Below are 22,852 nucleotides of genomic sequence, written 5' to 3'. Positions count from 1 at the left end.
TAGAGTTAATTTTGTGTGTATTCATGCATGAGAGAGAGAGTTTTATTTCTTTGGTTAACCAAAATAAAGCTATAAAAAAGCAGTTGTGGGAGGCAGGCTGGATCTTCTTCAACAACAGTTTATGTTAGTTTATATAATTTCTTCTGAGAGGTGATAACTTATCAAATCCTATCTTCTAAGAGTTCTTATTCTTAAGTTTCCTCATACTAAAAGACAGTACCCTTTACTAATGGCTTCAGATGAGCTGGGATTTTGTTAGGTATTGACTTTTGTGTTTGCTTCACAGGTGGTTTGTATTCGCTCCACCTGGAATGCTCTCTCCCCAAAGCTGAGTTGTGACACAAGACCTCTCATTTTGAAGACCCTCAGTGAACTGTTTTCTCTGGTTCCTTCCTTAACAGTCAATACAGCTGAATATGAGGTATGTGTTTGGATCTCAACAAATTGTCTGTTTCTACATTGGGAAAACGTGTGCTTTACCATTACTTTTGGGAAAAAATTATTCGTAATTTTGTGTTTGCCAAAAATCCTTTAGTGCTTTTAGTTCTGCGAACATGTTGATATCTTTATGGACTCCTAGGAATAGACGGATATCCACCCTTATCAGTCCTCTGTCTTTAAGACTTACTTACGTGAAGGATGCCAAGTTTTATTATGAAAGTATAGTCAAGATTATTAAAAGCCAGTATGTTTCTAAAATAATAAAATCCACGAGACCAACAGTTTAAATGTGTTTTGTTGGTGTTTAAAATTCTACAAAGTATTACAGAGGATTTAGTAAGGCAGGGCAGACTTTCCCAGTAGTGTAGACATAGTGTTATTTGTACTTTGCTTCTAGCTTGGGCATAGAGATTTTATTTTTTATGTGTTATTAATAGTTTACATTTCCAATATGCATCTTTGCTCTTCATGTATTTTCTTCCACGAAGATGATTGTAAAATCAAACTGTCCTAGGAGAGGAAAATAATTTTATGAACTAGTCAGTATTTGGCATTGTAATGAACCACTTGGTGGAAGACATTTTGCTAAAAGATTCATGTGCTTCTGTTTAACATTTTCTTTATTTTCTCTTCTGTGAATGAAGTGAGGGTGGCAGATTCACTTATATCTCCACTTTTGTAGCCATAACCTCGTTTAAGCTCATGTTTTTTACTTTTCTTTCAAAGAGCTTCAATTAATTTTCACTTGAAGTCTTGGTAAACTTTTACTTTGATTTAATGCTTCACAGAGTTTGATAAACTAGCCCTCCATAAGATTCCAGGAATAGCCCCTTACTTGTTTTAGATCACATGGTAAGACAGAAGTGTAAGATAATACTTGTTCCAGTCATTCTAAATGCTACACAGTGAGTAAAATCAAATTTGTCCTCACCAGGGGCACAATATCTAGCATGGCACATAATATGTATTCAGAAACTAGTTATTGAATGAATGAATGAACCAGTACAGGATATTGTGAGTTTATTCTCACATTCGGGCTTTTGTTTGGGGGTATTAAAAAAATAATCAGTTCAAGACTCCTAGAGTATATAACTCACCAACAGTCTTTTTTTTATGACTGCCATTCACGGATACATACCTTTATGATGTCAGAAAGTCTGCCAGGCTACTGATAAGGAGCTCAGACTAAAAACCAAAATAAGGACTTTGTATGTCATGTTGTGTATATTTATTTTCTGTCTTTAAGAACTGAACTCATATACCTTTGTGCTGCCTGTACTTTGAGTTATTCAGATTTTATTACAGGTTAATGTGTGAAGTGGTTTGTGTGTTGGTTTTTTATGTTTGCTCACATAGGTATAAGTTGTCTTTTGGAATGTGTTTTTTCCCTTCAAATTTTACATTCTTATCTGCTGACATTTTGTTTTGGTTTCTCTTCATGCTTATAATAATATTAGGATTCCCCTGTTGTTCACACAGCAGCTTTGGGACGTTCTATCCATCAGTTTTCTCCTAGTAAGGGAGATTCCTTCAGTGACCGGAGCCCACTTGGAGCAGAAGGGGAGAAATGTAGAGAAAGCCCCCCTCCATCTGCCATTCTGACTCACTCTGTCCCTTCCTTTCTGCCCACCTTCCCCACTTTCTCCTTCCTTCTCTTTCTCCTTCCCTCCTTCCCCCTCTCTCTTCCTATGTGTGTTTAAATACTTTTTTTTCTATTAATTGCTTAGAGTTTGTTGGCATGTAAGACCGAGTTAAATGTAATTTTCCCAAAGCATTTCTTAGGTCATTGCTATCCCATATCACCTCACCTCAAATGCCTTTTGTTTACCTAAAAAAAGAAGTCCAGTTGGTTTATACGCACCCAATAAGTTTTTTAGAATCGGGCCTCACTCTACTTTTCTGCCCCCTGCACTCCAGGAAAACCAAACCACTTGTAGTTTCAAACCTTCTCTGTTTCCAAATGTTTCTATTTCTTTTCCTTTGTTCATGTTGTTCTTTCTGTCTTGAATTACTTTCTTTTTCATCTCTAATTTTAAAGTCTATTTTAGGAAATAAAAAATCAGTTTAAGTTATCCCATCCGTTGAGAATTTTTCTTCAAGGAGTCTGTTGTTCCCAAAGTTCTTTATCTATACTGTCTTAAGAACTTTTATTTCTATTTTATATTTACTTCAGGTACATGTGCACAAATATTATCTCCATTAAAATATAAGCTTGTTGAAAATAGAGTCCATGTTTCAATTAATGTGTTTTCTGAATTGCTTTTTAAAGTGCTGGATACATTCATTCATTGACTCAGAATATATTTATTAAAACTGTACTAGGCCTTAGAGATACTAATAAATAATAGATACTAATAATAGATAATAATAATAAAATAGATACTATTTTAAGTAGTTATACTCCCAGCACTAGTTACTTTATGTCACAGTATTAGTTCTAATATCTGATGAGAAAGTATTTTTCATATTATAACAAGAGAATCTGAGGTTTTGAGAGGTTGACTCATTTATTAAACATACATTTACTGAGTATCTGCTACATGCAAGACAAATAACTGAACCAATACTGCAGTTTCTAAGTGAAAGCTGTTTTCTAAACCCAGCACTTTCTAGCTTCATTATACCACATTGTCAATCCCTGCCTTTATCCCTGGATCTTTCAATGAAATGGAAAAAGCTCCTAGCTATATAGGAAGGCTTTTTTGGATGTCAAATTTAATAAATTATACCTGAAGAAAATCACCATACTGTTGTAAAATTTGATGGTGAATAAATACACAATATTGAAAAAAAAAAAAAAAAAGCTCAAAAGTTGGTAAAGGATATAGACATAAGCAATAATAATTACAATAGCATTTGTTGAGTGCATTTAATCAAAGGGCTAGGAGAGTATGGTGGTGGAAGTGACCAACATTCTTAGGAGGACACTAAAGAAACTTTATTTAGTTGGTGCTATTGGGCTAGGATCATGAAGAATTACTAAAGTATTGCTTTCCATTGAAGTTTTGAAGAGAATATGCAAAGTCAAGGAGGTATAAAGGAACCTCATATGATCTAGCAGGGCAAGAAGTTAGATGTGGCTAAAATGAAGGAGACATTAAGTGCCAGAAGATAAATGGCTTTTCATGCTCACTTATTTATTAAATATTTGTCATTTGAGGGAGTAGGCTTTATATTCTTTATATACCAGCCTTTGAAATGAGAAAGACAAATACCGCATTAATGATTATACAAGCTAGGAGAGATTAACCACATACCCAGATAATCACATTAAATGCTAAAGTGTGCCATGTGCCATATGGCTGCTTGGAGAAGGGAGAACTCTCGTCTGGGTAGGGGATTAGGAATGGCCTGAAAGAGGAGAGTAATCTTAACATTTGTACTGAGATTTGAGAGGTCAGTAAGAAATGGTTGGGAAAAAAGTGAAAGTGAAAAGTGAAGTGAAATTTAATAATCTCAAAGTCTCACCTTATTTAAAATATCCATATGTTTAGATGATGAATCTGTTTCTGAGTGTTTTCATTTTATGAATGATAGGTAAGTACAGATTAAGTTAGTTACACATGGTATGATTTTGAAAGTGATTTACTTTTGACATTTGCTACTTTAGATTGTTTACTCTCAATTTTCTCTTTGTCTTAGAATTTATTCTGTTGTTTGTTGATTTTTCAGAATTTTAAAATTCAAGTCCTCAGCTTCCTCTGGAACCATACTCAAAACAAGGTACTGTCAGAAGGGTGTCAGAGAAACAGAACCAAGCTGGGGTAGGAATTGTAATACAAGAATATTATAAGAATTATAGAACTGTGTTATAAAGAATTATAATATAAGAATAGGATAAAAAATTTAAATTTTTGATTTAAAAATTATGACTACAAGTGTAGATTTTAAAAATTATTCTTAATTTATGCCAGTTAATACATTTTCACCATAAAATGCACTTATTACCTTGTGATACTGATGGATGTGAAGAGGGACTATTGCCATTGTCTCTCATTTTTAATGGTCCTTCCTCTTTCCTGCTTTGCCCCTTCCCACCAATAAGCACATCAAATGAATAAAAATCCCACTCCATTTTTAAATGTCATTTCCAATCAAGAAATATGGAGGAAAAATGTGTCGGTGATATTGTACCCAACTCATGAGTGAAAAAACTTAGATTCCAAAAGGTCAACTTTCCCTGTGAAGTAGCTGAAGAATCAGAGAAGAATCATATTTTTACGTTTAATGTCCCAACGAGGATAAATATTTGGTGCTTCTTATGTGTCTGCCCAGTGCTGTTTTCTCTCTACTTTTACTTGGGACATACTAAGTGAGGCGTGAATACCATTTCCAAAGCACTGACTATAGAACATTAAGGTTGGTGAGGGAAAATTTTCTTTCTTCCTCCAGAGTTGATACTTAATATATGCCATTTCTTTTGTTTATTTTACTAGGACCCAGTTGTCGCAAATGCTGCCTATAAATCTCTGTCACACTTTGGTGCCGGGGACCACACAATTCTTCATCTGCCTGAAGAGGTAGGCCTTTCAGCTTTCTCACTGCTGTCTCTTTTCTCCTGGGTTTATAGCTTTATTTGTATCCCTCTATGGAAGAGATTCTTACCTGTAACTCTAGATATATTGTCCTTGTAAGATAAGAATTTATATTCACTATTTGTTTTATCTGTTATAGATTGTAGAGGTCTTGGACTTCACAGATAGTGAATTTAAATCTCTTTGAAGCAAATGGAAGAGATGGATGGAGCAAAATGTAGTCTCCATAAGGTGATGGGTTGTGTGACTGCATTTCTGTGCCCAGAGCAGATCGGTGTCACACTAGGAACCACTTTACCCGAACACAGACTGCACAGAGGATGGTTTTCTATCACCTGGGCAGCCAAAGATCTTTATTTGTGATGGAGACTTGAGATGCCTTGTGAAAACAATCTGCTGTTTATTTGTTTATTTTGAAATGATAGTCCTGGAGAACTGGCTGAAGAAGGTATCACTCTCTTTTAAGTGTTAACACATTATATGACATTATCTCAGTTTTTAGACTAAAAACAACCAACCTTTTCTAACATCTACCTAATATAACCAGCTTTCAATCCTCAAGTTATATTAAGGAGTAAAGTGTATGGTTTCACATTTAGTGTTACTGCTAATTCCAGGACATACAAACGTTTATTTTATTTTTTAAAGTCTTTTTTTTTTTTTTATGTAGACCATTTTTAAAGTCTTTATTGAATTTTTTACAGTATTTCTTCTGTTTTATGTTTTGGTTTTTTTGCGGGGTCCTAACTCCCCAGTTCAGTTCAGTTCAGTCGCTCAGTCATGTCCAACTCTTTGCAACCCCATGGACTGCAGCACACCAGGCCTCCCTGTCCATCACCAAATCCCGGAGTCCTCCCAAACCCATATCCATTGAGTCAGTGATGCCAACCAACCATCTCATCCTCTGTTGTCCCCTTCTCCTCCTGCCTTCAATCTTTCCCAGCATCAGGGTCTTTTCAAATGAGTCAGCTCTTCGCATCAGGTGGCCAAAGTATTGGAGTTTCAGCTTCAACATCAGTCCTACCAATGAACACCCAGGCCTGATCTCCTTTAGGATAGACTGGTTGGATCTCCTTGCAGTCCAAGGGACTCTCAAGAGTCTTCTCCAACACCACACTTCAAAAGCATCAATTTTTCGGCACTCAGCTTTCTTCGCAGTCCAACTCTCACATCCATACATGACCACTGGAAAAACCATAGCCTTGACTAGACGGACCTTTGTTGGCAAAAGTAATGTCTCTGCTTTTTAATATGCTGTCTAGATTGGTCATAACTTCCCTTCCAAGGAGTAAGCATCTTCATTTCATGGCTGCAGTCACCATCTGCAGTGATTTTGGAGCCCAGAAAAATAAAGTCAGCCCCTGTTTCCACTGTTTCCCCATCTATTTGCCATGAAGTGATGGGACCAGATGGCATGATCTTAGTTTTCTGAATGTTGAGCTTTAAGCCAACTTTTTCACTCTCCTCTTTCACTTTCATCAAGAGGCTCTTTAGTTCTTCTTCACTTTCTGCCATAAGGGTGGTGTCATCTGCATATCTGAGGTTATTGATATTTCTCCTGGCAATCTTGATTCCAGCTTGTGCTTCTTCCAGCCTAGCGTTTCTCATGATGTACTCTGCATATAAGTTAAATAAGCAGGGTGACAACATACAGCCTTGACGTACTCCTTTTCCTATATGGAACCAGTCTGTTGTTCCATGTCCAGTTCTGACTGTTGCTTCCTGACCTGCATACAGGTTTCTCAAGAGGCAGGTCAGGTGGTCTGGTATTCCCATCTCTTTCAGAATTTTCCACAGTTTATTGTGATCCACACAGTCAAAGGATTTGGCATAGTCACTAAAGCAGAAATAGATGTTTTTCTGGAACTCTCTTGCTTTTTCTATGATCCATCAGATGTTGGCAATTTGATCTCCCCAACCAGGGATCAAACCCCCAACCCCTGCAGTGGAAGGCAAAGCTTAACCACTGGACCACCAGAGAGGTCCCTACAAATGTTTATTGAATGCCGTTAGAGAGTGAGGAAGACATTGTGTTAGAAGAAGTTATGTGTGACATAACCCAGAATCCATCCTAGGGGTGAAATGGCAAGAAATTTTGTTATGAATTTCTTGGGATCCTCAAGATGGGTTGACTTTTTCTTCTGGATTGAGTTTATTCAACGATTAGATGCCAGTAGGAACCAGGCAAGCTTCTGTTTATTGAATTGAATTGAAGGGACTGACGATAGGCTCTCGTAAAACCAAATCCATCACAAGGCAGGATTTCCCGTGTTACTGAGAACTCAAAGACAGATCGGCCAGCTTGTCATGCAGTTATCACAAACAGGAAGTCTTAAGAAAAGATTTGTTCTTTGACTCATAAAATTAAAAAATGGGATTTCAGGCTGCACTGTGGTGATCAGCAATACCCATAGCTTCTTTAAAAAAAAGAAAGAAAAAGGAAAAAGTTACATGTAAATTTGATTTTCAGACTCTTACCAGTAGGTTAGGTACAGTTTGTAGAAAGATACTTTTTTGTTATTACTATTTTAAATAAGCATTTTCTAACTTAGATCACAGCATAATGATTGCCTTATTTTTAGCTATTATTGCTGAAATATTCCAGCTGGCATAATAGCTTTTATTAAATAACTGCCATATACTCTTTAGTATTTAGTCTCCACCTCTTTAAATGTTGATATGTTTATATTTAAGTCTGTGGTGGTTTAGTTGCTAAGTCGTGTTCAACTATTTGTCACCCCAAGAACTGTAGCCTGCTAGGCTCCTCTGTCCATGGGATTTCCCAGGCAAGAATACTGGAGTGGGTTGCCATTGCCTTCTCCCGGGGGTCTTTCCGACCCAAGAGTCGAACCTGGTCTCCTGCATTGTAGGTGGGTTCTTTACTGACTGAGCCACCAGGGAAGCGTTCTCTCAACTGGGATTGAGATGAGAGGACTTAATGGTTTAAAAGAGTCTATCTCCCTCCAACCCCCAGCTTCTGATATAGAGAACCTTCCTCAACATGAAGAAATCATTATTTCCAAGGCCATGCACCATACATTATTCTTCTTTTTATTCATTACTGATCTTCAGTTTGGTTGTTTGAAGGACTAAAAGCCCCCAAAATGGTCAATATGTTCATATCCCAAGCAAGTCCCCAAAGGCAACAGATGCAACCCAGTCAGCTCCCGCCTCTGTGCTGTGGATGATGGCATTAATGTGAAACTGCAACTCACTTTCTCTGAAAGCATACTTTCAACTGTTTCAGAAGTTCTCTCCAGGTAGGGACTTTTCTAATTGTAAGATCTAAGATTCCTTCTTGTTATCAAAGTTTACTCACTCAGCACCATGGCCAATTGGCTTACTCACAAAACTGAAGGCTACTTGTATACCTTTCCAGTGAAAGTATGTCCACAGTCTGTCTTTCTATCTGTGGAAACTTGTGAAATAATCTTTTAGCAAAACATTCTATGAATTTCAAGTAGAAAAAAATTTGAAAAGATACAATGGGGACTTCCATGGTAGTCCAGTGGTTAAGAATCCACCTTGCAATGCAGGAGAAACTAAGATCCCACACGCCACAGAGCAACTTAAGCCCATGTGCCACAACTAGAAAGTCTGTCAGCCAAAGTGAAAGATCCCGCTGGACACAATGTAGATTCCCAGTGCCACAGCTAAGATCCAATGCATCCAACTAAATAAATATTTTTAAAAAATAAAAAAAGTAGATACAGTGGATAATTGGGCTTCCCTGGTGGCTTGGTAAAGAAACTACTTCAATGCAGTAGACCTGGGTTCGATCCCTGGTTTGGGAAGATTTGGAGAAGGGAACGGCTACCCACTCCAATATTCTGGCCTGGAGAATTCCATGGATTGTATAGTCCATGGGGTTGCAAAGAGTCAGACATGACTGAGCGACTTTCACTTTCACAGTGGATAATAGCCACATGGTTACCTTGGTGGATTATAATTCAACTACTTTTGTAAGTACACCTTTCTTTAAATTTACTAAAGAAAGATTTCTTGTTCATTGCTGCATCCACTTAAACTGTAAAACTTGTTGAAAGAAAGCTAACAGGCTGGTAAATCAAAAGCCATTAAAGGAGTGGCAGACATCAGCAGGAAGGTTTAGGGTTAAATGAAACAGTACATTTAGGGTAAGATGGAAAATGTCTGTGGAGAGAAGAACTGAATAAGATACCATGTAAGCTAGGGATTTGAATACCAGATTCATTAACTCATCTTTCTTTTCACTGGAGTGTTATTAGGAACTTCTGTGGATTGTTGCTGATAGGCACTTAACAGTTGCATTGCTTTAATAATTATTTATTGGACATATATATATACTAAGTGCTAGACTGTCTTATGAGCTAGGAATGTTGAATGAATCCATGTGCTTATTCATTTATAACAATATTGTTAATCATTTGAAATATGCAAATCTAAAATTGGTTAAAAAATTCAGTGGGGCTTCTTTGAGGACTTATTTCAATATTAAATAGAATGATTTTTTTCCCCATTTAGTTTGTATTTCATAGTTTTTTAGCTATTTATCCTTCTCCTTCGCCAACACCCCACAAATGAAACAAAATGAAAAAACAAACCAAAAAAAAAAAAAAACTATAGAGAATTGTATTTCTGGTAAAACAGTCAATAATGGATAAACATTTCAGTTGATTCTTCTCTGACTTGGGTTCATTAAAAAATATTTGGCTGTTTAAAAATTGAACTTTTTATTATAAAGCTCTTAAGATAAATTGTGTTGTTGATTTCTGGAGTTAATTTTAGAAGTGAGTAATATAAAAGAACTCATTATGCACCCTGGGTTGGTATTAATGTGGTGTAACCTGTTTGGCTTTGATTTAAGTGAATGTCATTGCATTCATCAGAAGCTGTTTCTTTTTGTAAATGAATTTATGCAGATACTTGACATGTTCCAAATAAAATTCTCTGCTTATCCACAAATTCCTGGATTTTTATAGGTTGCACACACAGAAGAATGGCTGAAAGGTTATCTGACTCAGAACATGTAGTGAAGCATTTTGTAGGATAAGCTTTTCAATATTCAACTTAAAGCAGATTTTAAAAGTAATTTATCATTTTATATTTGGCTCTACCTTTAAGTTTCTTCAACAAAGCTTAGCTGTAATTGGAAGGGCGTAGTTGGTGTCTGTATGTGCATACATGTGTGTGTGTGTGTATGTTCTAAAAAGACCCCTTTTTCCCCCATATGTTTGAGTAGCTAATATGATACAGTTACCAACATTTTATCATTTTAACAAGTATTCTTTCATGTGTCTTCCCTTGATTTTCCTTAGTTGTACTCATGTTGATCTTATTCCATTGTTGCATACCAGTCAAGGGAAAAGACTGGGACTAGTATAGGGAAGCTGGAACAAATGCTTGAAGAAAAGTGAGCCAAGGAGGAGGGATATGTAATGAAACCAAGGTCTAACAATAAGTGCTCATCTGTTCAGGAGAATCAACTCACCTTTGAAGAAACATAATTGAAGGAGTAATCATACCATTATAAGTAGGCAGAGTATTTCTGTACTTAAATGACAGTACATTTCTAATTTCTTTGTTAAAATATATGCATATGTAAGATATAGACATACGTTGTTAACTTAAGTCTTTTTTTATATATTATTTATGTGTAATAAGGTTGAGCAGAAACACTGGATAAGCTAAAATGTGTGCAAAAAAAGATCATATTTCTTTTATATGAAGTAATTCTGGAATTGAGAGTGTTTGATTATCTGGCATAGTTCATCCACCAGTTCAGAACCGTCTGAAGGGTGTGGCAGCTTCTAGTTGTTTCCTATGCTTCCGCTTATGTGGCTACCTCCTCAGCAGCTCCCTCCTCCAGGTCACACTCTCTCCCCTTTCCTCTCTTTCTTATAGCCTTCCTTCCTTTCTTTCTAAACAACTTTGAAAAGTGAAAGTGTTAGTCACTCAGTCGTGTCCAGCTCTTTGTGACCCCATGGACTGTAGCTCGTCAGGCTCCTCTGTTTATGGAATTCTCCAGGCAAAAATACTGGACTGGGTTACTATTCCCTTCCCCAGGGGATCTTCCCCACCCAGGGATTGAACCCAAGTCTTCTACATTGGCAGGTGGATTCTTTACCATCTGAGCCACCAACTTTATTGAGATATAATTTGCATCCCATATGGTTCACTCATTTAAAGCATATAATTCTAGTGATTTTAGTGTGTTCAAAGAATTGTTCATGCAATCACCGAGCTACCACAATCTAGTTTTAGAACATTCTATTAGCCACCAATTCCCACTACCCTTGCCCCGCCTCCCCAGCACTAAGCAACTGTTAGTATGCTTTCTGTCTCTAAAAATTTACCTGGCCTGAACTTTTCCAATAATGAAATCATGTAATATGTGGTCTTTAGTGACTGGCTTTGTTCACTTAGCATAATGTTTTCCAAGTTCATGAGTACCACATACCTGCATTTAATACCCATTTATGATTGAATAATATTCCATTGTCTAGATATGCCATATTTTGTTTATGTGCTCATGGACATTTGAGTTGCTTCCATTTTTTTTTGGCTATTACCACTAATGTATTCACATTCATGAACGTTGATGGGCAAGTTTTGTGTGATCATTTATTTTTACTTCTTTTGGTCATATACCTAAGAGTAGGATTGTTGGGCAGTCCTACTGGGTAACTCTGCCTTTAACTTTCTGAGCAACTGTCAAACTATTTTCCAAAGGGGCTGTACCATTTTGCGTTCCTATGAACAGTGTGTAAGGGTTCTGATTTCTTCACAACTGCACCATCCCTCTGAGTTTTCATATTAGCTTAAGGGTTTAGTGCTGCCTTCCACCTCCCAGAGTCCCCTGTCTCTGTGAACATGACATGCTGCAGAGTTTCCCAGTGCTGCGGTACTCTGGGGGCTTCCCAGGTGGCCCTAGTGGTGAAGAACCCACCTGCCAATGCAGGAGACATAAGAGACACCAGTTCAATCCCTGGTCAGGAAAATCCCCTGGAGGAGGGCATGGCAACCCACTCCAATATTCTTGCCTGGAAAATCCCATGGGCAGAGGAGCCTGGTGGACAATAGTCCATAGGGTCTCAAAGAGTCAGACATGACTGAAGTGACTTAGCATGCAAACACTGATGCTCTGGTGTGGTAACCAGTGTTATTCATATCGTCTCCAGCTGTAAGCATTATTGTCTGTTTGCCCCTGTATGCTCTTCAAATACTTTTTTCAATTTGTACTATGTTGTGTAAAAAGTCAGGAAGCAAGGTAAACGGATCCAGAACCAACTCCTTTTGGGGAACTTTTTAGGCAGCTAGGACTAGTTAAAATCTCTAAGATAGAGGATATCTTTGGCAGTCCAGTGGTTAAGAATTCTCCCTTCTACTGCAGGGAGTGTGGGTTCTATTCCTGGTCAGGGAACTAAGATCCCGCATGCCACGTGTATGGCCAAAAAAAAAAAAAAATCTCTAGGATACCTCTTGATCATACTAAATGTGGCAAATTCCAAGTATACAAGCAGACCAGAGGTACTCAGAAAACCCTCCTTGTCAGAACCAAAAGGTTTGCAAATGTGCGAGGGTTTCTCTGGTGTTCACTGATAGCAGCAAATGCGGACATGCCCTCCACAGGGCATACATCATTGTTATCTCTGTAGTTATGGCTGGCTCAGTCCTCTGAGAATTAGGTCCTCAAGATTGAATCAGAATTAAATCTTGTCTTGGAAAGTACTCGATAGTCAGGTTGCTTTCACTCCTTCACTAGCAAAAAGGAACACTAGTTATGGTTGAAAGACTTCATCAGAGTTGAGGTTATTATACATAAGAAACATTTTATCTCTGTTTTCTTTTATCCCCCTGCAAGTTGCCTGACTCAGTGCAGTTCCTAAATGGAACAGTGCTTTGGGGACCTATGAAGAAGGCAGTCTGCAGGAATTGTTAATTATTTCTAAAAATAACTCTGGGAGACAGACTAATGGTAATGACTGGGTTCTGGCACTTTATGGTTATAGCAACCACTTTTATATATTTTGATTTCCTCCCCTAATGCTTAATTATCTCCATGGGCATGACAATGGTGTGTCATTGAAAGTATTAAAAATTTAATTAATTGCTTGACAGTTATATCTTGTGGAAATTACAATAGTGGTAATCTTTCTACCTTTTTAATTTTTGGTTCAAACAAACCTAACTAATCACAAATCTTCAAATGGCAAATTAGACACAATAAAATAGAGGTACCAATTACAGATTTTAGTGTTTTTATATTCTCTTGCAACAAACTGTAGAGCCAAGCAATAAGTCAACTAAAGCATTCTGTGTCTTCCTGATCTCTACTATATACCCTACTAGAAGATTTTAAGCTTTATCATAGAAATATAGCTAAAAATCACAGATTTTTTTTTACAAAAATGTATTCAGACAAGGCAAATATTTAATTATAAACCATAGAAGTTCAATATTCTGAATGTGTTTGCATTTTATTGTCTGATGGTGTAAAATTTTTATTGGTTTTCTCTAGTAATCATTGCTTTTGCTGGTTTATGATGATTTTCTTACTATACTACCATTAGTTCTTTACATTGATCTGGGAGTGTATCTAATAAGATGATTAGAATTTACCATTTAGTTAATTTGAAAATAAATAGATCTTGAAAATCAATTTTAATGATCTTTTGACATTGTAGAGCAATGAGTCTCAATGAACTCTGAAAAGGGCAAGTAAAAGGTTTAGTATCACCTTCTCTGTCATTTCAGGTAAGACCAGAAATCCAAACTCCTGATGACCTAGATGAAGATGAAGATGAGGAGGGCGATGAAAAAGAGGTGGATCTTTCCATTCCTGGCTCCTGCTATCTCAAACTTTTGTCACTCACAGCTCCTTCAGTTTTACCAGGTGGGAAAACTGGTAAAAAAAACTTTTGTCCTATTTGGTAGGACAAAAGCTAGCATTTTTTGTGTGTGCTTTTTTTTCCTACTTGTCTGATTAATTGTGCTCTTTTGTGATGTATGCATAGTCTAATTTACTTTAGTCTTAAATACTTATTTTCTATCTGTGTCCTATAGGGACTCCTTGAGATAGTATGGTTCCAAACACACTGAAAAATGTTAGACTTAAAATTAAACTGGATGACTAGTTTAAACAATCATTTTCACTGGAAAATTTAATTTCATTTTAAAAGTTAAATTTATTCTATAAGACAGATTTGCAGTGGGGCTCTTAAGTTGCTGATTCAAATGGTTCTTTAGCTTATTTATAAACTGAATGAAAAGATCATTAGAATCTTCAGGAATTTCCTGGGTAGTTTCATCACATTTCCTGGCAGTCCAGTAGTTAAGACTCAACCTTCTAATGAAGGGGCTGTGGGTTTGATCCCTGATCAGGGAACTAAGATCTCATATGCTTTTGGGCTTCCCTGGTGGCTCAGATGGTGAAGAATCCTCCTGCAATGTGGGAGACCTGGGTTCAGCCCCTGGGTTGGGAAGATCCCCTGGAGAAGGGAATGGCTATCCACTCCAGTATTCTTGCCTGGAGAATTCTGCGGACAGAGGAGCCTGGTAAGCTAAAGTCCAAGAGGGTGCAAACAGTCAAACATGACTGAGTAACTTTCACTTCACTTCATCATTAGAAATAAATTCTTCCTTTAGAATTACTCTAAAGAAATGGTGGTGCCAATATTTGAGAACTATCCATTAATGCTTTTTAAAAATAGATTAAGTTATATGGTCATTTAGTTTTGATATAAAGTGTATAGGACCTTGACTCTTAAATAATTATTCTAATTATATCCAATTATTCAATTCAATATTAGCCACATTTTTACAAGCATGCATTTATTACCTTGTTCTGTCCCAAATCTACCCTGAATATTTATGGATGTAAAAATTAAGTTCAGTAAACACACAAAATGTCATCTTTGTCTTCTTACCTAATGATCATAGTCTTCTCACTTCATAATCCAGCCTATAATGTTAGAGATTTTTTGGTGGTTTTATTTTTAATTTGACTGCATCAGATCTTTAGTTGTGGCATGCGGGATCTGTTGTGGCATGTGAACTCTCAGTTGCGACATGTGGGATCTAGTTCCCTAACCAGGAATCGAACCCAGGCGCCCTCATTGGGAGCACAGAGTCTTAGCCACAGGACCACCAGGGAAGTCCCATGTTAGACGTTTTGATGCTTGGTTTCCTCCTACATGGAGATCCCTGAGGAATTCTGCCAAATACATTTAGTATTTATTGCTAAACATGCTTCTGTCCCTAAGTCCTGCCTCCTTTCATTAGAGAAAACCGAATGGTACACCTTAGACAGAGCTCATCTTTTCCTTCCCCCTTATGTCCAGAAAAGCCTTAAAGACTTGTTGCCATTTTCTTTCTCCTGTTCATCCCCACTTCTTACCTCAAGGCTCCTCAGAGTCTGCTGCTGCTAAGTCGCTTCAGTCGTGTCTGACTCTGTGTGACCCCATAGATGTCAGCCCACCAGGCTCCCCCATCCCTGGGGTTCTCCAGGCAAGAACACTGGAATGGGTTGCCATTTCCTTCTCCAATGCTTCAAAGTGAAGAAGTGAAAGTGAAGTCACTCAGTCGTGTCTGACTCGTAGCGACCCCATGGACTGCAGCCCACCAGGGCCCTACGTCCATGGGATTTTCCAGGCAAGAGTACTGGAGTGGGGTGCCATTGCCTTCTCCGCCTCAGAGTCTAGGACCTCCCAAATCCCCTGTGGTTAATAGTGGGTCCAAAGAGGAAAAAAGCCTCCAGTTATCCAAAGTTCCGCCTATACCCCCAGATAACCAAAGAGTTCAAAGTCCTCTTGGGCTTTTTAAATGACACTGTTCCCTCTTAAATGGATCCTTACTCTAGTCTCGTGGTAATTAGAAACAGGAGAAGAGGTGAGATGTGTGTGGTCAAGGTATACTGTTGTTTCTGCCCACAGTATGTGCAGAGCTGTGATGGCCGTTAACTGGCTCTTCTGCATGTTTGTACTTGATATTTACTAGTATCTGTCCCTAAGGAAGAAGGGGAGGAGTTGAGATTAACTGTGTCTATTTGAGAAAATTCAATAATTAGAGTCAGTCAGGTGAATGATCTAGAGGCTGACTGTGTCTGGCAGACCATGTCACCGCGAGCAGAGTTCTTCCATTTTTTGTTGCCTCATATTCCCTGTGATTGTAAGAACCAGGAAAAGGCACTGCCTTAGAGATGTATAACCTATGAAGTACAGGGTGGATGATATATTTTAAGGCTCTGGGTACAGGAGACAGAAGACTGAATTGCACTGAATGTAAACTAATCCTGGCCCTTTTCTTCTCTTATTCCTTTTTTTTTTTTCCTTAAAGATAATGGTTTTAATTGAGTTAATGAGATGAAAAAATCGTGAAGCCCTATGTGCTACTTACATGAAAGAAGATTTTTAAAAAAATAATCACTGCACAAAATACAAAGGATGGGGTTAGGCTGTGGTATTAAATTTCTCTCTTATTCCTTTCAAGTGAACACAAAAGCAGTTGCAAAGTAAATCCAGTGATTTGAATTATTTTATTTTATTTTATTTTTTGATTTGAATTATTTTAAATAGGGATGTTACTGGTATGCTGTAAAAGATTTTTTAATTTTGAAATAATTTTAGACTTATAAGAAGTTGCAAAATTAGAGAGTACTTTTACCCAGCTATTCCCATTGATAACATCTCACATAACTCTAGTTCATTATTAATACCAGGGAATTCACTTTCATACTGTTAATTAAACTATAGACCTACTTGGATTTCATCAATTTTTTTTCCAGTATGTAAGTTTTGAGAATTAGCTTTTTAAAAAAGCTCAGTATAACATCTAAGACCCATCCAAGTAGTTATCTGTATCAATTTGTTCTTTTTTATTGCTAAGTAATATTCCATTTTGAGATGCACCCAGGTGGCCTTAGCAGTAAAGAACCCGCCTACAAATGTAGGAATTGTCAGAGACACAGGTTTGATCCCTGGATCAGGAAGATCCCCTGGAGAAGGGCACAGCAACCCACTCCAGTGTTCTTGCCTGGAGAATCTCTTGGACAGAGGAGCCTGGCAGGCTATAGTCCACGGGGTCACAAAGAGTCGAACACGACTGAACCGACTTAGCACGCACATAAAATGTACCATAGTTTGTCTGTGTCCTCATCTGTTGGAAGGCATTTGGTTTATATGTAACACACTGTGTCCTACAGATTTTCAGCTCTTTTCAAATCCTCACTTGATCACCTGGAAGGAAGAGACTAGGGCAAGGTTCAAAGACAATGGGGAAAATTCCTAGTTGCTAGCTTTTTCAAGGGCTGGGACAGATGGTACTGTACATATCAGTTGCATCCATGGTATTTACTTTCATTTAATCTGCTCTCAGGCCTGGAATTATTTGAGAGTCCTTAGTTCTCTGAAGTGCCTGGCAAATAGACAAATTTTCATTCCTGGGTTAGTCTATGTGGAGATGTGTACTTATCTCTTGACATATATTATCTTTTACCAGAATAGGATGCCTTCTGTCCTCACAAGCACATAATTCTTAGGTACATTCTGAAAAGTCTAGACTCCTCCATGGCTTGAAGCAGTCATTTATGTGCTCATGTATATAGGGCTTGGGGTGTGTGACCTGCCAATGCATATTACCCACATTTTTCATTCAGATGACATATTGGTCAGGGTATTCACAGGAAATTCAGAGGGAATAGTCGAGAATTTAATAAAGGACTGCTTAAAGGTGTGCTGTCAAGGTTAAAGAAAATTCACAAGCAATGGTGGATCGTCTCAGAATGGCAAATGGCTCTCAGCCTGAAGAGGTAAGGGAAGTAATAGTTATGAAAATAAGAGAGAGCTTCTGTGTCATAAACAGGGCTGCCTAAGGGGAGTCAGGACCTTCACAAGAGGGATCAGGCAGCCTGGAGCAGTCCTGCAGGAGGGTGTCTAGGGAGTAACATGCCCTCCCACCTGTCCTTACCCGCTGATCTCCTGCCACTATCTCCCATTGAGTGAAGCCAGCTGAAAGCCAGAGGACAAGGGAACCTGGTGATGCTGTTGTGAAAGGTTATCCTTCCAGGGCACAGAGCAGGGTTGGGAGGGTGGATCTGGAGCGGAAAATGGAAAACTTACTACATAGGTGTTCTCTGGACTTTGAATGGAGAAGCTTGGTTATGCCTGGAAAGGTTCTATATAAGAATGACAGAACTGGGTATGTAATCCATGTTCCAGTGAATATTCGCTGCGTTTAATTGTGGTCATTTAAAGGGGACATTTAGGCCTGTTCAGAATGAAATTCTAGTTTAGGTAGGTGGACTCTTGCTTTTTCTTCCTATAATAAGAGGCACATGTAGTGGTTTCCTTTTTGTTTCCCTTATGATTTGTTTAGCTTTATTTTTTGTTGTTGTTTTTGTTCTGCATTGGGCAACCTCTAGTGGTCCTTGGGAAAATAACACTTGAATATAAACCTATAGTGTTAATCAAGTATTTTGCTTGAATATCCTGTTGTCTTCTGATCCTGGATCACTATATTCCCTTATAATAAGTAAAGATGTCAAGCAATAAGGGTCTTGGGCTTAATTAGAAGGAACACAAATAAATAATGAATTAGTTTTTAAAAATAAGTGTACTGATATTACTACAGAATGAAGGACAGTCATAAAAGGCTCTTTCTAAATGATAAGAAAGAGCCAGTCACATGGCAATCAAGGATTAGTGTGTTCCAGGTAGAAGGAATAACAAGTGCAGTGGCCTTGTCTTAGGTATGAGCTTTGTATTATTGAGGAATGGAGTAAAGCCCATGTGAAAATGTGCCTTTAACATAGCTGGGAAGGAAGGCAGGTGGTCGAGATGTAGTCAGAAGGAGAGTCGGGGGCCAGGTCATAGAAAGCCTTGATCATTTCTAGAAGTTTTGATGTTATTCTATGTACAGTGAGAAAACTCCAGAAGGTGCTGGAGAAGGAAATGACATGAAATTCTAGCTTCTGAGTAGAGGATGGTTCAAAGCAGTGGTCATGAGGAGAAGAAATCAAGAAACTAGTCTTTAAATTCATCCAAATGAGAAAAAGAGAAGATAATGACCGGGCAAGTAGCAATAAAAATGGAAAGGGGTCGATTTGAGATATATTTTTAAAGATAGATCTACAAGGACTTGCTAATGAATTATATATAAAAACTATGAGAAAGAGGAATTAAGAATGACCAGGTCTTCAAACTTGTATAACTGAGTGCCATGTTCTGGTTTTAGGAAGACTAAGAATGGGATGAGAATCAAGACTTGTTCTTTTATTTTGTGAAATTTGATCTAAAATATAGCTAAGGTGTTGTTTTGGTGAGTGTGTGTATATGACTTAAGAATAAATGTTTCTCTTCTAGCATACAATGTTTACTTTTGATCTCCTTTTATTTCTTTCAGCTTTGGAGGAATTCTTTACATCACTTGTGAAGCAAGAAATGGTGAATATGCCCCGTGGGGTGTATCACTCTGCATTGAAAGGAGGTGCCCGCTTAGATCAAGGAAAGACTGTAGCAGGAATCCCCAATTTTATGTTGAAGATGTATGAGACAAACAAGCAGCCAGGTTTGAAGCCTGGCCTTGCGGGTAAGCACCATACATCAATGTATAGGTTTTTAATGTACCAATTAAAGTTTCTCTTCCAAGTAGGATGTGACTGGGCATGAAAAGGCATTGCTGCTGCTCCTCACATCTAGACATACTGGGTCAATTACAAACATGAATCACTCATTAAAGCCATTTAGAGAACTGCAGAAGCAAAGACATAAGTAAAAAGCAAAGAAGAGATAGACTGAAATTACAGAATAGGAGGAACATTTTAGATATTTTAGATTGTTCCTGCCCCACCCACTGGCCCCCACCTCATAGGGGATGTTCACCAATTTTGGTTGTGGACTGGGACTGGGAATGGGCTCAGGCAGAGGCCTGTTGGAGGATAGAAAAACCAGTAAAGCTTTTAGTGGTGTCAAGGGACTAGGGTGATGTGGTGATTAATTTTATGTATCATCTTAATTGGGCTAAATGATACTCAGATAACTGGTAAATATAATTTCTGAGTGTGTCTGTAAGTGAGTTTCCAGAAGAGGTTAGCATTTGAGTCGGCAGACTGAGTAAAGATCACCCAGAGCAGTGTGGGTTGGCAACATCCAATCCACTGAAGACCCGAATAGAACAAAAAGACAGAGGAAGGGTGAGGCCGGGAGATCCATCTTCTCCTGCCTTTGGACGGTGGTGCTCCTGGTTCTTGAGCTTCCTGACTCAGACTGAATTACACCACTGGCTTTCCTGGTTCTCTCGTTTGCAGACAGGAGATTGTGGGACCTCTCAGCCTCAAAATTCTTGTGATTCAATCGCCATAAAAATATCTCTACTTGCTTATCTACATATCTACATCTATACATATCTTGTTAGTTCTGTTTCTCCAAAGATTCTAATATAGGTGACAGACTGGAGATTTTCCTCTTAAGATATTTGGTGAGTTTTGGGTCTGCATTGAAAGTTAGAGAACTAGGCTAATGCTTCTGAAAGGCAGTGGTCTCCAGTCTTACAGTACTTGGAAAACAAAGACTGACTAGGAGAATGGGCCTGAAAACCAAGTACACAATTAGTGAATTGATACTGGAGATCTACAGGTCTTTTCACCTGGTTGCCTTTACTCATTGTGGCCTCAGAGGCTGAAATTCAGGCTTGACCTTAACAAGAGAGTGTTACAGGAGGCAGAGAAACCAACAGAGATCTTGATGTTTTTGTGGTAACCTTAGTGACAAAACTGAGGTGGAGGGACCTCAAGCACACAGCGTGTTTCTCCCTTAAGGTATTTGTCAAATTTTGAAGCTTTGTGGGGTGGGCATTTAAAAGGTAACCTGAAAACTGAGGACAGATGTAAATCTCTGAATCTCCCATAATCTTCCCATACTGAAGTCAAAGACCTTTTAGGCTGTCAGTTGAAAATCTTGAAGAAGGTGTGCCCTAGAAACAGGGTTGAACCAGAGGTAGATTGAGATTTACCACAGCTATAATCAAGCCTGGCTCAGTTAAATCCCCAATTCAGTTGAGATGATCAGTCCTTCACTCTGCCTAACAGAGGAGAAACTCCTCTCAGATAAAAAATAACATCATTTAGAAAGCCTGTGGTTCTTTCATTACTATCCAGTATGCAGGGAAAAGGTTCTAGGCATTTGAAAAAGGAAGAAACTAGAAAAGAAGGGAATGCCTCATGGAAATAAAGCAGTCAGTATATCAGGAAGGCATCACAATTCTAATCAGTGTACACAAAATAGCAGAGTTCAAACTACATGACAAAAAATTAGAACTGACTAAATAGACAAATCCACAATATTAGTAGGAAACTCTGAAACATCTTTTTCAATGACTTGATGAATAAGCAGACAAAAAATCAAGTTCACAAAACATATGAACAATACTGTGAACAAACTTTACCTAAGTGATGCATGGAGCATTGTATCTTATAGTGATATAATTTGTATGCTTTTAGACTGTACATTGGGTTATTTGTCTTCTTGTTGATTTTTAAGATTTCTTTATATACACTGGTAAAGGTCCTTTACCTGGAGGAGGAAATGGCAATCCGCTCCAGTATTCTTGCCTGGAAAATCCCCATGGACAGAAGAGCCTGATGGGCTGTATAGTCCATAGCGTCACCAAGAGTTGGACGTGACTGAAGTGGCTTAACACACACACACACAAACTGTACATTGGCAGCTTATCAGAATGATCATATGGCAGATCACAAACTTCAACAATTTTCAAAATATTGAAGTCATTGAGTCTGTCCTCAGATAGCAATGGGATTAAGCTAAAACTAATAAAAAGATAACTGGCCTGGAAATTCCACTGGCCTGGAAATTGAATAATATACTTATAGATCATCTGTGGATCAAAGGAAAAATCAAAATGGAAATCAGAAAACATTTTAAACTGAATGATAATAGAAATAAGCCAAATTACAACTTGTGGGATGCAACTAAAACAGTGTTAATGGGAAATTCATACCTTTAAAGCATATACTGAAAAAAAAAAGGAAAGAAAAGCAATGATATTAAAGCTTCTATTTCAAGAAAAATGGAAAATAGCAGTGAATTAAACTTAAATTATAAAGGAAAGGATAATAAATATAAGAATAAAAATCAATGAAGACAGAAAACATAAAATAAAGAAAACCAGCAAAGCCAAAAGTTCACTCTTTGGCAAGTTTAAAAGAATTAATAAAACCATTGTAAGTCTGGACAGAAAAATAGAGAAATATAGATTACCTATACTAGGAACAGCAAAGGAGACAGCACTTCAGACCCCACAGCATTCAAAAAACAAATATTATGAAGAACTTTAAGCCAATGAATTTCACAGTTTAGATGAGATATAGAAGTTCATCAAAATATAAAACTTTGCAGAACTGACAGAAAGCACACTAGACTATATGAATAGTTTGCAGTTGGTTATTAGTATTAGTATTAAAGAAACTGAGTCTGTAAGAACCTTCCCACAAAGAAACCCTAGGTGCAGTTGCTTCCTTGGCGAATTTTTCAAAAAAATTCAGAAAGAAATAACAGGGATCTTTATAAACTCTAATATAGGAGGAAAAAAAAGAACCCTCTAGATGAGGTCAGCATAACCTTAATACCGAGTATCAGAAGGGAGTATTAAAAGCCACTCTTTTCCATGAACATAGTTGTGAAAATCTCCCCAAAATATGTTAGAAAATGGAATTCAACAGTACATACAAAGGAAAATAAATAGTAATTAGTGGGGTTAATTTAATGTTTGAAAATCAATATAATTTATTACATTAGCAGCAAAAAGGCAGTATAATCTTTAGATGACCTCAATAGATGTAGAAAAAGCCTTTGAAAAACTTAGCTCCTATTCATGTTACATAA

General features: G+C 37.7%; 1 protein-coding gene across 5 annotated transcripts in view; it reads left to right on the top strand.

Annotated features, from left to right (window-relative positions):
- FOCAD (focadhesin) overlaps window positions 1-22,852 on the top strand; it is a 293,625-nt gene that overhangs the window by 172,654 nt on the left and 98,119 nt on the right. For all 5 annotated transcript variants that reach the window (XM_043891497.1, XM_043891499.1, XM_043891500.1 and 2 more), the window contains 5 exons: window positions 287-421; window positions 4,114-4,164; window positions 4,878-4,961; window positions 13,713-13,851; window positions 19,356-19,541. In XM_043891497.1, the coding sequence (XP_043747432.1) occupies window positions 287-421; window positions 4,114-4,164; window positions 4,878-4,961; window positions 13,713-13,851; window positions 19,356-19,541 (595 nt within the window). The remainder of the gene's footprint in view (window positions 1-286; window positions 422-4,113; window positions 4,165-4,877; window positions 4,962-13,712; window positions 13,852-19,355; window positions 19,542-22,852) is intronic.

Source organism: Cervus elaphus, chromosome 29, assembly GCF_910594005.1.
Source record: "Cervus elaphus chromosome 29, mCerEla1.1, whole genome shotgun sequence".
In the NCBI taxonomy this organism is placed as follows: domain Eukaryota; kingdom Metazoa; phylum Chordata; class Mammalia; order Artiodactyla; family Cervidae; genus Cervus; species Cervus elaphus.
Note: the sequence above shows the minus strand (reverse complement) of the source record. Positions and strands in the feature narration are given on the sequence as shown.